General features: G+C 40.1%; 1 protein-coding gene across 14 annotated transcripts in view; it reads right to left on the bottom strand.

The window, feature by feature from the left end:
* The window catches only part of Erc2 (ELKS/RAB6-interacting/CAST family member 2), an 841,097-nt gene that overhangs the window by 448,200 nt on the left and 374,737 nt on the right, over nucleotides 1–18,160 (bottom strand). For all 14 annotated transcript variants that reach the window (XM_021202981.1, XM_029541503.1, XM_029541494.1 and 11 more), the window contains one exon: nucleotides 7,250–7,387. In XM_021202981.1, coding sequence (XP_021058640.1) covers nucleotides 7,250–7,387 — 138 coding nt within the window. The remainder of the gene's footprint in view (nucleotides 1–7,249; nucleotides 7,388–18,160) is intronic.

The following is an 18,160-nucleotide window of genomic DNA, read 5'->3' as shown; positions in this document are numbered from 1 at the left end:
GGGTCACAGCATCAGGAAGGTTGGAACTGTGTTAAAGAGTCACAGCATCAGGAAGGTTGGAACTGTGTTAAAGGGTCACAGCATCAGGAAGGTTGAGAACCACTGTCCTGGAGGATATGTTCACTTAACTGTAAAGATGGAATTTGTGAGAGGAAACACTATTTAAGTTTATAGTATGATGTCCTTATAAGTACCAAGATCAGGAAGTTTAAGTCCTTGTGATATTTAATCTTAGCTGTCAGTATGACTGAATCGAGCTACATGTCAAGAGATTAATAAAGCACACTCCGGGTGTGCCTGAAAACCTATTTCCAGAGATCAGTGTAATAGATACATTGATCTTTTGTGGGATCATAGTATGGCAGCATTACTAGGGAATGGGGCATAGATAGTAGAATCTAGAGGAAGTGAGGGTGTGTCTCTTTGGGGATCCATCTTTCCTGTATTTCATTTCTCTGCTTCTTTGCCACCAAAACACGAGGTGCTGTCCCCCACCATGCCCTCTTCCCCAAGATGAACCAACAACTATGACATTGTGAGCAAAGTAGATCATTCTTCCCTTTAAGTTCTTCTATCAGGTCACAGCTTTGGAAAAGCAATTAATACAACTTTATGCCATCACTTATGGGGTAGGTGGCCTTGGTGAGTACTCCAGGAGAAGAAACAAAGTTTCAATCAGAGGGCAGCACTGGCACAATAGAAATGACCTCCAGGAGTCCTGGGTGACCAGTTGGCATGGGCACAATTAATAATGCTGCCTACGAAGTCCAAATATCATTTTACCTCATTGAACCCATGTCCTACCTTCAAAATGGAAGAGTGGTGTTACACTTAGTGTTATTTGACATAATCTAGAATCACCTGGGAGATGGGCCTTTAGGCATCCCCATGGGGAAATATCTTAATTATTATCAATTGATGTGTGAAGAACCATCTTAGTTGTGGGTAAGAACATTCCTTTGGCAGGGGACCCTTGACCATATAAGAGAGGGACAACTAAGGAGTAGCATATATTCATTTATTGCTCACTTTTAGTGACTGTGGGCAATATAATAAGATGCTTCAAGTTTCTATGTTGCCTTGACCTCCTGTCCATGAGATACTGAAGTAATTCTTTCTCCTTAGGGGATTTTATAAGAGTACTTTATCACAGTGACAGGAAAGAAGCTAGGAGAGAAATTGGTGTTAGAAGTGGGGTTGTTGGTATGATTAAACCCGACTATGTGACTCTTAGGCTGCTGGAACTATTTTGTGGCTACAATGTGGAAGAATTTAGAACTGTAGGCTACAAAAGCAGGTGAATGTTAGAAAGAGAACTTCTTGGGTTATTCTGGTTGGATTTTCAGTGACAAATACTGAGAGATATGTGTACTATGGATGCTGTGCTGATGGAGTTTCAGAGAACAAGGACTCTATAAGGAACTGGGAAGGGAGTTATGTGTATGATATTTTAACCATGAATATGGCTTTCTGCCCTGATAATTTGAGTGAAGCTGAATTTAAAGAGCATAAACTAGCCTTTTTGACACTAGAAATTTGAAGACAGGAGTACATTCAGGCTGTGTATGTCTACATTTTACTTCACTCATTCAAATCTATAGTGAAAGTCAGCAAAAAAAGATGGGCAGAAAGATGTAAAATCTGTAGAATGAGAAGACAGAGGGTAATTATTAAAGATCAATATGCTGCTCTATACTATACCAATAGAACACATGCACTGAGGAGAAAATACTAGCCAAACAAGGCTCCGACTTGTGGGATTGCAAACTTGTTTGAAAGGGAGGGTCTAAATTAAAACAGGTTTGCTAAATGACTTCCTTGTTCTTGAAAAGCGGATGCTTAGAGATGTGTTTCCCCATGGTCAGGTCACAGAAACTGATGTAACTATGTTCCAAGAGGTCAGGCTCCATCCTTAATGAGCACATCACTGTTTCATTTAAGCTTACAGTCATTATTTTGAGAAACAAAAACCAGCAGATATAAAATATCCATAATTGAGCATGGAGAGAAATGAGCGCATGCTCACTTACTTGCTCAGCTTGCTTTTTTTTTTCACTCTTGCACAGTTCAAGACCAACCATTGAAATGGTGCTGCCCGAACTCAGGCTGGGTCTTTCCACCCCAATTAAGCCAATTTAGAGGAAAAATATTCCTCACAGACAGACCCACAGGCCAACTTGATCCAGGTAATCTCTTATTATCCAGACTCTTCTCAGGTGATTCTAGACTGTGCAAAGTTGGCTATTAAACTAGCCATCCTATTCATCCATGTGTTATTGTTTTGAAGGAATGAAAGAATTAGGGGGCCATACACAGCATCTGAGTTGAGGCAATATGTGGTAGGGTCAGAGTCTCTGTAAAGAGACCCTGAGAGGACACTGCATACTCTGAAGGTGAAAACCATGATATTGTAGAAACTTCAGGCTAGAGGAGATGCCAAGACCATGGGCAAATCCAGGGAGAGTTACAAGCATGGAATGTAGATTATCCAGAAGACAATCTATAGGCTGATGATAGCAGAGCTAAGGGGGTGGGGCTACACAGATTATTGGAATCTAAATGGTTACATTATGTGCCCCAGATGCCAGGCTTGGAGGAGTATTGGAATTTGATCCTTTGTTGGGTTTGGAGTAGATTCTTGTTGCTTTTGTTTTGGTTTTCACTGCTGTTATTTTGCCTTTTGTTTAAGTGTAACAACTTCTTGTTTTTTTTTTTTTCTATTTGGAATAGGAATGATATTTACTCTGTGCCATTATTCCTGGTAGTATATAACTTGTCCTTTATTTTCAAAGAAACTATGGGCATACAATTGGGAGACTTCTAGGTTGGTTATATTAATTGATATGGAAAAACTTATTTTTTGTGGCTATGAACAATCTCTTGGTAGTAAAATCTGGATTATATAGAGAGCTAAGTGCATGAATGCATTCAGTGTCTTTTTCTTCTGACTGTGAACATAATGTGACAAGCTGCTTCTAACTCCTCCTGCCTTGATTTCCTTGCCATGAAGGACAGACCCTTGAACTGTGAGCTAAAATAATTCTTTTCTCCTTTACATTTTTTTTTTGTCAAAGCACTTTACCTCAGCAACAGGATAAGAACTGTAGGAAATTAGTGCTTCCCCAATGCATTAGGATCTCTGTACATGCTTAAAAATTACAGGTCTCTGGGGTTCACAGCAGAGTAGCTGAGAAAATAATCTTTTTAAAAGCTCCCAGATGATAAGACTATTTGGATGCAATCAAATGTTTCTGATCTACAGGAAGAAGTAGTTAAATATTCTATTATTCTCCTTTACCTGATCCTCTTCAGTGAGCTTTCCTGTGCCTCTGAAACACACTAGCATTCTATTTGGGGAATCCTTAGAAAACCCACTCCAAATAAAGTCTTCTGAGTTAGTTTGTGTGTCATCACAGGGAAACCACCAAAATAAGTAATAAATAGAGTTTGAAAATGAGCAAGCTTAGAAGCCAAAGCTTCTCCACTCCATGATTTTATTGGACTTCAGCATCTGCATTTTTAGAGTCGGATCTTCAACTTTCGAGCAAGTCACAGAGATTCCAGTTCTCTGCAATCACCAGCAGTCCTCCCCGCATTCCACTCCACCATTGGACTCATATTTGTGTCTCACCTGGACCTTCTAGTTCTCTGAATTCTCAAGTCATCATCCAAGGTGCAACTCAGATGCTATGAACCCAGGGTTACAAATCTGCACTCTGAGCAATCCCCTGTCTAGGTGCTTCTGAAAAAGACAAGAACTGGACATTCAAGGTGCTTTGGAGCAATTCAGTGCCGAGTGAGGCTGTGGAGAAAGGACTGGCTCCAGAGAGTGACTGGGAAGTAATGAAGGCAAGAGAGAGATGGCCACACCCATGTTAGCATCAGCTCTCTTTATCTGAAACCCCCTTAGGTCTCAAAGGATGAACTTAACAAAAGGATGTCTTAAAATAGGGAACCTCTTTGGATTTAAACTCAAATAAATGAAATAAGGTCCAGAAAAAAAAAAAAATCCTATCAAGAATCCATGACATAGAATGTATATGGCATCTGTTTAAGTCTATGAATTTTAAGAAAGAAACCAAGAGGAAGGGCCTGACATATCATCAAAATATACAACAGGAATGCATAATTTAAATTTTCTTTGAATTATTTTTAATTTTTAAAAAGAATTACTAAAAAGAATTCTGAAAACACATTTTCTAGGTTGAATGAATATCTTTCCCTGAAATGTCAGTGTATTAATAGTCTTATAGATTCTTAAATAAAATTTAAAATTTTATAAATTAATCTCAAATTTATAAATTCACAACTTTACTATGACCTTGGAGACTACCTAACCTAGAATTACAGCCCTTTCTGTTGCCTTCCATTTATTTATTGTTTGCTACAAAGACCTGGTAATTTAGGGGAAGCACACTAGGCCCTGTTCAAGATTTTATGTCAGCAGCTTTTATGGCTCTAGCGCCTCCTCCTTATTCTGCAGTAAGAGTCATAACTAAAAGTATGGTGGCCTGGGAAACTGATGGACTACACTATCTAGTTCTTCCATTCAACAGAGAAGACTGGAAGGGATAAACATTTGTTGGGGTTACCTAATTAGAACAGAGGTAGGCTGGCTGCCAGGCCTTGCTACAGTGTTTATTCTTTATATAATCATGCTATTGCTATTGTATGATATTCCCCAAAGAAAACTCCATAGCCCAACAAGCACTGTGGACATGTTATAGACTGTGCTGCATAACTGAAAAAGGGAACAGAGATGAAAAAAAAAAAAGTGTATACAACTTTACTTTCACATTTCAGCTTTTTTACATTTTCTCCATTTCAAGCTGAATTTGAAAATAATATCAACAATAGACCTAAAATCTGTGCTGACACAGTACAAGGCCAACCCCACATGTACTGGCTAGTTTTATGTCAACTTGACACAGGTTGGAGTTATCACAGAGAAAGGAGCTTCGGTTGGGGAAATGCCTCCACGAGGTCCAGCTGTAAGGCATTTTCTCAATTAGTGATCAAGGGGGGAGGTCCCCTTGTGGGTGGTGCCATCTCTGGGCTGGTAGTCTTGGTTCTATAAGAGAGCAGGCTGAGCAAGCCAGGGGAAGCAAGCCAGTAAAGAACATCCCTCCATGGCTTCTGCATCAGTTCCTCCTTCCTGACCTGTTTGAGTTCCAGTCCAGACTTCCTTGGTAATGAACAGCAGTATGGAAGTGTAAGCCGAATAAACCCTTTCCTCTCCAACTTGCTTCTTGGTCATGATATTTTGTCCAGGAATAGAAACCCTGACTAAGACACCACATAAGCTCTCCTTCAGAATTCTCATGAAAGCAGGGATTTCGCCCATTCTCACCTCTGTCCCCGGCACCCCAGTGTGTGGTGGTGGTGAGCTTCTCTACAGCACAGCATGGAGATCAAAGGGCAATGGGAACCTTAGGTCTCAGTCCTTGCCTTCCATCTTCTTTGAGACAGAATCTCTCCTTGGAGACCTGTGAGTGCCTGGAGACCCCTCTGTCTCTGCTGCCCATCTTACTGCCTCAGAGGCACTGGGGTTGCAGACATGCGCTGCAGAGTCCAGCTTGGTGTGCTACGTGGATGCAGACTTGGGTCCTCGTGCTTGAACGACAGTTTATCCACTAAGCTATCTCCCCAGCCCTTTATCTCACAATCACTCAAGAACTTCACCTGCCCCCCCCCCCGCAGGCATTGACTCTGGCACAGGGAAGAGTTGAGAGTGAGGATACCATGTGGGCGTTCCCCTATAGATACCATACCTGCAAGAGCTGCACAGTGGATGGGTGGAGTAATTCAACCAGGGGAAAGAAAGTAGAGATCATTTTAATAGTTAACAACAGAGCTCAGAATGGTCTATTTGTCTAATGGCTTTCATTCTTTCATTTTTTTTTTTTTATTCCCAGGAAGCCTTTAAGTGTTAATCAAAATGAAAGCTTTAGAATGACTTTCTATTCCAAAAAATAGTAAAAAATGCAAGTTCTTATAAGGCCCTGAGAGACCTTATTAACCGACATCTTCCCAGACTCCTTACAGTGTTATCCCCTCTGCCTGCAACTTAAGGGCTTCGAAGAAGGACCTATGGCTCACCTACTTCAAGTTTTTCTTAAACTTACCTTTCTTGTCTCTAACCTAAAACCTGTCTGTAAGCTATAACACCCCAGTAGTACTCTACCTCTCTCGGATTTCTCTGCATCTTCAGAAAATAGCACCCTTTTGAAAACCCTCCTATGGCACCAATTCATTACTTTCTCTTTACCCTCCTCCCTCATCAGAATGAGAACATTGTGAGAGCTAGACCTTCATCCATTCACACGAGGATGAGTAAGTCAACCAAAATCCAGCACCTACTGAGTAGCCCAGAAGGTGCTATGCTAAGCCCAGCATATGGCAAAGTAAAACACTATCTTGTCTCCATTTAGACTCCAGAAAACAAAAAACCAAAACCAAAACCAAAACAAAACAAAACAAGGCTGTTAATTCCATTAAAACGGACACACAGAGAGTTATAATTACAGTAAGAATTTGTGGGAGTTCGTTGTGTGGAATGGGGGCACAACACAGTGTCTCTATGGAAACGATGCATAAAATAATAATGACAACTATCATCCCTTTTGACTGTTCTAAACACGGTCTCTACTAAACATAACAAAAATCCACTGGGTGGGGGCTTTTATCACCCCAATTTCGCAGGTGAAGACACTGAAGAACTCAGGTGCTAAGTGTCTCGTCCCTAATACTGAGTACAGGACCTAGGATTCGAACTCACACAACCTTTCTCGACTCAAAAGAATTAAATCTATTCATAGAAAATCACTCCCCGAGCAAAAAGGAACAAACGCAAAATGACAGAGGCAGAGGAGAACAGGGCACATTTGAAATCACAAGGGCCAACAAAAGCTACAGCACAGAGATGTACGGAAGAGACAAGCACAAGGCGGAGGTCCTGGACAGAAAAGGCCCTTATCTGGAAAGAAGGGTGAGAGTTTTATCATCCAAAATTTAGTGGAAAAGTAAGTGGATGTTTTATAAGACAGCCAAAGGTGATGCTGTTTTTCAGTTTCAAGAAGATGCCTGCAGTGTGCCCAGTCTCCTGGCTAACGTGGAAGTCTGAGGAGAAGCTGGGACTAGGGGCAGTGTGGGGACAGGGAAAATCAGGTGTAATTGGTCACATTTGGATCAACCCCTCCCTGTGCTGTTTCTCTGAGGTCTGAGCCCCTGCTTTGGACATTAAGCTCACCTTTTCCGACAAGGCCTCCTCCAGTGTGGCCAGAGCCGTGTCAGTGTTGCTGGAGTCCGTCTGCAGGGACTTCACTCTGTCTTTCAGGTTGGCCAGTTGTTTGTCCTTATCCCTAAGTTGTTCTTGCAAGTTTTCAATCTAAAAATAAAGATTGGCAGAGTTACTACACAGTTTCTATGTAACCAAAGCCAAGGTTTGTGAAAACATCTCTTTTTTGTTTTGTTTTTTAAAGACCCCCGATATATGGGCATCATTGAACCAGTATTATTGAGATTACATTTATTGCCATTTTCTATTTATAAACAGAACATTCTCCATACAAATGCAAGACCCCTAGTCATTTAAATACTATTATTTCTCTGTCTCTGCCCATCTAACTACACTTTTAAGGCTCAAGTCCATAGACCTTGCCATAGTGAGACAGAAGAATGTTTCCCAGGATTAACTCATTCACTGGTCAGACACTGAGTGGGTTCCCATTCTTTACTAGGCAGAGCCCACACAGCCATTCACTCAGTCCTTTTATCCAGCAAGAAACACTGTGATAGACCAAATGTTGTCAAGTGGCTGTTTCAAAGTGACGGCATGGAAGCCAAGTAGGTTATCACCAGCAGACTGTTAATGGGAAGAACTTGTGATATCAGTCATATGCAACAAGGACTAAACACTCCATTTGGCAACTAAGTCAGATGCTGGCAGCCAACCAGGCACTTTATCCAGTATCTTCATCCCGAAATAAACACAGAAAACAGCCGATTATAAGGTCTGCCTGGCAGCAGCAGCAAGGACCTTCTCCTAGGCATTGCGTCCACTATCACTCATGTTTTTATTCTCTGCTTTCAAACCATGTATTTCTTATCTAAGGTTTTCTTAAGCCCGCTATGCAAACAATTTATTCATATTAAGGGTTTTTAAATGACAGGGAAATAAAGCAGTACAACTCTGAGATAAGTCCATTCAAAATATTTGTATTCTGCACCCAGCTTTCTCAGGGACTCATTCCAAATACACGCTTCACATTGTGCTGCCTGAGCAACTTGGGAGATTACTTGATTCCTTCCGTTGGAATCTGGAATGGCCATGTAAATAATGTCAGCAGTAGTCGTGGAAATGGAGAGATGACAAATAAGGTACCACTCTAGCATCTTCCAAGCAGTTCTAAAGAATCCAGGTCTGGTGACGTGTGCTATGATTCTAAGAGTTAGAAGGCTTGAGGCAGGAAGGCTCTCAGAGGTTGAGGACAGCCCAGACCATACGGTGATCAGCCCTGTGCTACAGAGTGAACACTCTTCCAAAGCAAAACATAATGTATTCTAAAGAGAAAGGAAGGAAGCGTCTATACCTGAGGTGATGGGTCCTGGACTGAGCTGATGGACTTTCCCAGTGTTTCAATGCATCTGAGCTAATAAAGGTAATGGTACTTTCGACAAAAGTGTCAGATTTAGAATAGGGTAAGCTTTTATATCCAAGAACATATCACCTTAAAAAATACTGTACAAACATCTCAAGAGTGGTCTTGGACTGGGGAGATGGTTTGGTCGCAGAAAGCGAATGCTGCCTATATGTGAGGATCTGAAGTCAGATGCTCAGAATTCATGTAAAGGCAGATGTGGCACATTCCTGTAATCCCAATGCACCTATAGCAAGATGGGAGGCAGAGGCAAGAGAATTCCCAGACTCTTCCAGTTCAGATAGCCTGATGTACACAGTGGCCAACAACAGAGGCCAGTCTCAAGGTGGAAGGCAAAGATAGATACTTAAGGCTGTCTTTGACCTCCACAGGCACGCTGGTGCCTCCATGTACACATTTTTTTTTTTTTATAAAAGGAGACTTAAGAGGCTACAAAGCATGGAATGGAATGAAGAAAAATTTCTTGTACAACTTGTATAAAATTTAAAGCAACAACAAACAAACAAAGAACAATTCTCTAAATCGTTCCAGGAAGTAAAAATCACAGGGAGACATGGTCTTGGAGGCAGGCAGGGGAACAGGACTTCTGGGTTTTGCTGTGGAAATTTCTACCATCTCCTGCTTAAAATTTCAAACCAAGTATGGCTTTAAAAAAAAAAAAAAAGAAGAAGAAGTATGACCCTTGGTGGTACTGGGGCAAGTTGGGGGTAGGGTTCAGTGGTTCAAAGAACTTGCTGCTCTCCCAGGGGATCCTACATCAGTTCTTAGCACCCAGGGCAGGTGGCTTTGAGCCACCTATAATCCCAGCTCCAGAGGGTCAAACATCCTCTCCTGGTCTACACTTGCAGAGACAAATGCATAAGCACACATACATAAATAGAGACAAAAGGAAATCCTTTAAACCTGGCTAGTGAGGTGAGGTGATGTGTGTGTGTATGTGTATGTGTATGTATGTATGTGTATGTGTGTATATATGTATGTATGTGTGTATGTATGTATGTATGTATGTGTGTGTATATATGTATGTATGTGTGTGTATGTATGTATGTATGTGTGTATGTATGTATGTATGTATGTATGTATGTATGTATGTATGTGTTGAGATTGATGATGACGAGATTGATCAGGACGTAAAAGCATACGCCATCAATTCTGACAACCTGAGTTCAATGCCCAGGGCCCACATGGTAGAAGCAGAGAATTAACGCCTGCAAATTTTCCATTTACCTCCACACAGGTGCTGTGACACAGGCAGGCCCACATGCATACACTAACACACAAAGAAATGCAGAAAAGTAATATTAAATACCCAATGTACAAATGATGATGAACAAACACTATAAATGACTAGCCAAAATAAATTGTCCGTGGGCAACAGCTGGGATGCAGTCTGTCCCCCCAAAAGTCTGTCCCTTCTGGAAGCTGGGTTCTCAGTGTGCAGAAGCTGAGAGGTGGTGACATCATGGAGGCTCTCGCCTCATGAGTACATTGTGTCTATCCTCATTGGGTGGAATTCATCTCATTGGACTCAATTCATTCTACCAAGAGTGGTTTGCTATCAGACAACAAGGCTGTTCCCCTACCTGTCACTATGTGACGGACACAGGGACACAGGGTCAGATGGCCCATTGTAATGCCACTTGCCATGCTGTGCTGCAGCCACTAGGCTGCCACAAGAAGCTGCTGCTGCTGCTGTTGCTGCTGCAGTGCTGTTAAACAACCAGAACTAAAACTATTTTCCCTGTTGTATAGAAGGAGCCATCCTTGCTATTTTGTAGAGTAACACAAAATAGACAAGTCACATCAAGTTATATGCGATGACATTGATATGAAGGTACTTAAAATCCCAATTTCACCCAATTGCAAATTAAATGGAAATTTTAGAATCTGAAGAGGGAAAGGCATAATATAAAATAACGCAACATTAACTTGGTAAAAATGAAGTTCTTCCACAGAGTAATGTATGCATATGCTATATATGTGTATATATAGCACACTATATGCATGTATGTGTACAAAGTATATGTATATCACTAAGAATTTTTAGACAGTAAAGTAAATTTTATTTTCTCCCGTGTTTTTCTGTATCTTCCAGGTTTTTTTCTTGAAGATAATGCACAAAATAAAGATACTTTCAACCCAACTACAAAATAAAACGATGTTATTAAATCGAGTTTTGATTAGTTTCACTTCTTAAAAGGGCTTATTACGTGAAGAAATGTTTCTTTACCTTCCCCCAAATAACTTCTTTCTAAAGATTAAATTTTAGGAAGCTGACATATGTAAAAATTTTAATCTGCTAGAAAATTATTATACACCTTTCTCTTGTTTTCAAATTGTTATGACGAGCCAGGCATGGTGGCACACGCCTTTAATCCCAGCACCCGGGAGGCAGGGGCAGGTGGATTTCTGAGTTCGAGGCCAGCCTGGTCTACAAAGTGAGTTCCAGGACAGCCAGAGCTATACAGAGAAACCCTGTCTCGAAAAAGCCAAAAAACGAAAACAAAACAAACTGTTATGACACTTACAAAAAAAAAAAAAAAAAAAAAAGATTGGGATCTAGTTCTTAAAAGTGCGGGTTTCTACAAGGTTCATGTAGTAGGAACTGGGTACTGAGCAAACTGGAAACTAAGGTTAGGATTGAGAATTTATTTCAGAGATAATTTTTAAGAAACCTCTTCTTTTACAAAGATTCAATTCACCTTGGAACATAGAGAACTCACTGGTGACTGTGACTCTTGGAGTGAGAGACAGGTCTATGCTCCCCAAGGCTGAAAGACAGGTCTGTGTACCCCAGACCTGAGAAATACCACACTTGTCATTGAAGAAAGATGTTTCCAGTCACAGCCATCAAAACAGTAACCATACTGTGACTGAAGCAAGGGCTGAACTTTCAGAGCAGATCCTTGTCAAGCAAGCAAGGAATGGCAGCTTTGAGATCCTGGGGATCACATGGCAACCGTGATCTTAATGGGTTTAAGCTAACTTCTGAAATTCTACACTCCAGGACTCTCTATCTACTAAGTCCTTGATGCTTAGTGAGCCAAGCAAGATTCAGATCAATGGGACTTCACTCCTGCGGATCCCTCATTGGCTGCCATGCTGCCAGGAACAGACTGCACATCTTCCCACATCTTGTCTGCTTCTTGTACTTGGCGAGCTCTTCCCATTTTAGCCCTGTACCTGCTTAGCTCTGACTCAAACCCTTCGATGCCAGCACATACCCTTTATCCTTCAGAGAGCCTTCTCTGCCCCACGAGCTTTTATACATTATTAGGATTGCCTCATCAAAGGTTGGAGAGGCAGCTGAGGGTTCAAACTGTCTTTTCATGTGATTAGTTCTACAACTCTGCTGTAAGCTCAGTTAAGACAAGTGCTCTCACTTGAACATCTCTGGCCATTCATTTTTTGAATAAAGTAGAGAAGAGAAAAAGGGTGTGGCTACCAAAGAGACTGCCACATAGAGAAGAGACCAGAGCAGGGAATACAGGGTTCATCTGGCTCTGGGATTCCAGAAACGATTAAAAAGTGACAGGTAAGGTCTTTGTAGAGGCTCATGATATATAGCATGCTTATGTTTTTAAAGTTTACCCAAAGATGCCTTTCTGTTTTATTTTATGAGACTCTGAAACTCAATTACTAAAAAATTCTTTTTTTTTTTCTTAAGACATATTTCCGGAATTTTGTTATCTATACCTTGGGTATTAGTTTAAAGTTATTAACTGAAGCTACATAGACAACCAAATTTAAGCAAATTAGTAATAACAACAACAACAATAATAATAATAATAATAATAATAATAATAATAATAATAATAGATAAATTCAAAAAATTACCAGATAGGTGAAGATTTCATGGAAAGGCCAGAATTCTATGCCTTAAGTTCTGACACAAGTGGCCTAGGGGAGATGCTACTGCTGAGCAACAGACAGCAGGTTTCTGAGCTTTGGGGCCAACTATTTTATTATATCACTACCCATGACCCTGTGACCCTACGATCACCACAGTAGAAACATGTCATTGAACTCCCAACATTCCAACAACTCTGACAGGTGCATTTAGTTAAATAAAAGGCAAAGGCAAGATTAAGCCAATAACCTAACAGCAAGAGAGGCTGAGAATACAAACACTGGGTGTTCCCACCTTCTGGAGTGAGATGCCCTTCATAAGTCAGTAGGAAAACTAGACTCTGGTGACTGAACAACCAACTCATATCTGTAATATCTATGGAAAAATCCATTGTTCCAGACCCAGCAGACCCAGCAGATATACAGCTTTAGAAAAACATGAATGTTATCCCCAATTCTCTCCTCCCTTCCCTTCTCTTATCATTTCACATGATTATCATTCATGCTGACTTGAAAAATGCTTAGCAGTCATTACTTTTCTCCATTTCTATAATTGTGTGACTCTGGAAATGTAACATAAACATATTCATAAAGTGTACAACCTTCAGACTGGCTTCTTGCACTGAGCATAACTGTCTAGAGATTCATCCAAATTGTTAAGTTGTTTAATAACTCATTTTTAGTTATTTATGAGTAGTGCTCCGTTGTCACTGTGGCAGCAGCTTTAACCATGTACCTGTTTAAAGACATGGACGTTGTTTCCAGTTTGGGCTATTACAGGTATTTTACTACGAACATTCACATATAGGTTTGTGTTCTTTACCTTTGAAAGAAGTTCTCACGACTCTGGTATAAATGCTACCCAGGATGATTCCTAGATGATATAGAAGTGGTTTTTATTATATAAAACACCACTGAAGTACTCTCTAGAGTAATGGTTCTTAGCCTTCCTAATGCTAGACCCTTTAATATGATTTCTCACGTTATGGTGATTCCCCCAAACATAAAATCATCTCATTGCTACATATAATAACTGTAATTTTGCTGCTGTTATGGACTATAGTGTAAATATCTGATATCCAGGATATCTGGTATGTAACCCCCAAAGAGTTCTCGCCCCACAGGTTGAGAACCACTGCTCTAAAGTTGAAACAATACACATTTCACCTCTTCAATGTAAGAATGGTCTAGTTTCCCTACAATCTCACCAGTTGTCTGTCACTAGTTGTCATTTTAGTGACTCTGATAGGTGGCCTTTTACTCTGACTTCCCAATGGCTAGTAATTTGAATGGGTTTCACCTCCTCAATGAAATGTCACTTCATGCCTTTAACCCATTTTCTTAATGGATTGTTTGTGACGATTTTGTTTTACCATTGACTTTTAAGGACTCTATATATTCTGTATATCTGTCTTTTGTTACCTTGTGTGTTTTACAGTGATTTGTCTCAAGCCTGTGGCTTATCTTTTAGTCTTCTTGACAGGACCCTGACTTCTACTTCTGGGGGAGAGAGGCTCACTAGTGATGGGTACCAGACAGGGCTCTTCTGGCAAAGCTGTCAGGTATCCTGAGCTCAGTTTTTAGAGAAGGCTTGACATGATGGTAGACAGGCTGCCCTGTTGGGTTTTGCTGATGACATTTTATGGGTTGCCTGGATCACTGCTAAAAGTCCTGAGCTTCCCTTCCCTTCTCCCTTCTCTTCTTTGCCCCTTTCTTCCCTCTGTTGCTTCCTGTTAGCAGAGTTTCTGTTGCAGGGTTCTGGGACAGTAGCTGGAACAGGAAGAAAACCCAAGGGGGTCCCTAGGATCAGTTCAGGAAGTTCCCACAGAGCTCCTTCCTGCCTGCCTTCAGAGTCTTTTATGATTACTGATATAGTTCAGAGCTAATAGGACTTAGGGAACTTATTCCATCTTGTCCTAGAACTGAAAGCCACGAAAAGCTTTTCGCTAAAATGGATTATTTCATATTCTTCCAAAAATCTCACCATTGAAATAAATCTAAGAAGCTGGTTGAGTGGAGGTTCATGTTCTCGCTGAGTGGGGAAGTCTATCTCCTGCTTCACCTTACCTTGGCTGTTCAGATACTTGCAGAACCAGAGCTCTCAGTCCTCTTCCTGCACCAACACAGTTAAGGTCCAATTGACACCAGAGGGTAGAAGAAAGGGAGTCAGGCTCTAGCTGGGGAACAACAGAAAGGTTTGCAGACGATGCTCTCTCTCTGATTCACTCTCAGGAAGGAAAGCTTCATGGAAAATTTATTCAAACAAGCTCACTAGGAGGGGAAGTCCTGGGCTGGCTAAGATGCCAGAATAAAGATTTACGTCATACCACTAAAATTTGTATTTTCAATCATGGGTTGGCACACAGTAGGTCTAAAGTAAACATTCTTTGACTGAAGCCCCCCAAAAGTGACCATTTAAATACTGGGTTAAACTTGGCTCAAATTACTTCCGCCAGAACAATTTTCTTGAGAACAACCACATCGTGACACCCTGTGGAATACTAGCGATACTGCACATTTGCAGCTCTGCCAGAGACCAGAATTGATGCAGAGGTACCACAAAGGAACCTGCTCCCCGAGGCGCAGCACCACTGCTCAAAGGTCTCCAATGTTATCATCCACAGCCTGACCCCTTGGTAAGTAAGGCATTTGAAAATAAAGGGGGACAACTGCTTTCCATGCTTGGCACTTCTCCAGATTCCAGAGCATTCCTGATTTCCTTCTCCTTAAAACTAATTTTAAAATGTTAACCAAGACAGTATGTCCTCAAGTGGTATGGAATTTTGTATTTTTTTTTGTTTAGACATAAAATGAAATAAGTGGTAAATTTAAAACATCCCCACATTGTTCTAAAACAGAACATTCATTAAAAGTCCAATGATAAAATGGTGGCATCCAGAGCAGCCTCCAGAGGTACTCCCAGGGTGAGAGACCCTGAAGGGCTCACACTGCAGACAAGCTCTTTGGTACTCTGGCCATGGCTAACAGCCCTGCAGAGAGGACAGGGGAGGTCTTGAAGCCTCCTCAGCATAGAGAAGCCCTGAAGTCACAACACTCATTTTTACTGCATGGACTGATGAAAAGATTTACTTTTTCCACATAAAATTCTGATAGTCCATTAAATTTAATATGTAAAACACTAATTTTTTTTCATATTTTGTCCACCCTCAAATAAAAGGCAAAGTTTATGCAAGGGATCATTGCATGCAGCAAAAGAACATTTGCATACGAGTTTAACAGGAAATGACTAAAAAGATTTTATGACATTAATTTTATCTGAGAGTCTACAGCTTAAATGTGTTGTACAAACTGGGAGTAAATTCCAACCATGCCCGGACAGAGCTTTCATTTTTATTTTTTCCCTTGTTTATTCTAATAGTATCTGACACCAGCAAGTATTCTGCTTATTAGAATATGCAAAGCACTCTGAGAAAAATAATTAAGAAAATAATGGGATGCACAGAAAAATGTTAAACAAACCCTTTAAAATCTCACACAATTCATAGATGCTTCAGACTCTGTCCGGGATGTGCTGGCTCCCTTCAGATTTCCCCAGGTGGATTCTCTTTTAACCCTTGTGCATTGTGTCTACTCTATTTGAAACTTGAAATTTAGTTGACAAGACACTGCGTGCCTCCTATGCCTTGCTTTATTGCTAGTTAATCCCTACACTAAAATGCAATTGCAACAAACTTTACAACTGCAGTGTGCCTGCTAATCTTTGACTATTTAAATAATGTGCATTTTAGTAACTAAAAAATTGACATTCAGGTCACTAAAAGAAATCATTAGACTCTGAATAAAAAATTCTTCTCTTGTCCCCCACACTGTCAATAAACAACATGATAATCTTGTCACATTTTTGGCCACTGTCTCAGGAATGCATCTTAAGTACTCAAAGGATTAAATTAAATCTCACCTGCAGACAGGCTTTACAATTTGGGCAGAAACCTTAGTTCTTAAAGGAAAATTACTTTCATTATCTTAAGTTAAAACCAAATATTCTGTCCTCGGGAATTTACAGAAAAATAGCAGAATCCAAGAAAACAGCTTGAGAAAACTTTAAGAAAGTTTGCTCTTTAAGGCCTTGTCTGAAAGAATTATTTAAGGGAGAATTCCTTTTAGGAAATATTTCCTCAAGGTCATGCTAAGACAGCTATAAAACTGTGTCATTTAAATTACTTCAAGTTGATGCCTTTACCCAGTTTTGATTCTATTCTTGTAGGTAGAAGACTTTGGGTTTTGAGAATTATTGTATTCCTGCTTACTATTTTGAATTTGGATTGGCTTCGGGCTTTTGTTTTTTAAAGAGATTGTATAATTTTAAGGGCCAAACACTTAAAATACATGTGAAGAATAAAAAATATAAGGTGTATCATTTTAAGCTTAAAAATAAGAGGAGGGACTAGTGTGGAATTAAAAGTATTTGTGCATGTAAATTAAAATGATAGAATTTCATATTTATGAAACTGTTTTCCAACTTAAAGTACACTATGCACTTTAACAAAAGCTCAGTGGGATAACAACTCACATGGCAGAAACTGCCCTAAGAAGACAGCATTTCAATAGCCCCCACATGCATGCATATATGTGCTTGTGCATGCACACATACACATACACACACACACACACACACACACACACAGAGAGAGAGAGAGAGAGAGAGAGAGAGAGAGAGAGAGAGAGAGAGAGAATGAGTCAACCATATTATTGTAAGAGTAAATGGGGACAGACAGAATTAGGACTCAGTCAAATTCTGGATTCTTGAATCATCTACTTCCTAAGTACACAAAATCCTGACCCTTTCTCCTCAAATCCAATACAAACCCAGAGAAAGAACAAGAACTATCTGACTGGGGAAAAACATGAACACTTTGTCAAGGAACCTAGATCATTATTTGCAGACATTTTATTTCATTACTGGTTTGTATCCTTCATGCTAAATGACTGTTCTGTCCCCTACAGCAAATGTTCCATTTCGAAACACAATAACAGATGCAAGAAATAGAAACTACCAAGGCAATAGACCTGCTGGCTGGAGAATGTATTTTGTGGTAGATTGGAAAAAACGAACAAAACAAACAAACAAGAACAATCGCACACTGTGACTACAAATGAGTCTGTATGAATTTCACCACTGACACAATCTGTAAAGCCAATTTGTCTCATAATACAGCTCATATTTAAGTCGCAATCCAAGCTTTGTGATATAGAGATTGAAGTGTATTTCATACTACCCAGTCTTTAAAAAGAGTTCCCTATTAATTGACATTTAAGAATTGAAGGAAGTACTTGCAAAATAACTTTTTATTTTCATCTTACATAAAAGTATACATAATTAGTAGTATGTCTCTACTTGGGTATTTGGGCATAATCTGTTCTTTAGCTTAGTATTATTTTCTTATGATTTATACATTTTATTTTTTACCTACTCTTAGTAAGTCTGGGCCCAGACTTAAACTATGAGAAACCCAGTGTTGAATTGTCTTCACAGGCCTGGAAGACATTGATTCCTGGGCACTGGGCACCCAAAACCTTTCACTATAGTTGAATTTCTTTCTTCCATATGAATTACCCTACATATAGTTCTGAATAAAGTCTCTCTCTCTCTCTCTCTCTCTCTCTCTCTCTCTCTCTCTCTCTCTCTCTCT

Source organism: Mus pahari, chromosome 8 (assembly GCF_900095145.1).
Source record: "Mus pahari chromosome 8, PAHARI_EIJ_v1.1, whole genome shotgun sequence".
Lineage (NCBI taxonomy): Eukaryota > Metazoa > Chordata > Mammalia > Rodentia > Muridae > Mus > Mus pahari.
The sequence above is the reverse complement of the archived record's forward strand: the minus strand, read 5'-3'. Positions and strand labels throughout refer to the sequence as shown.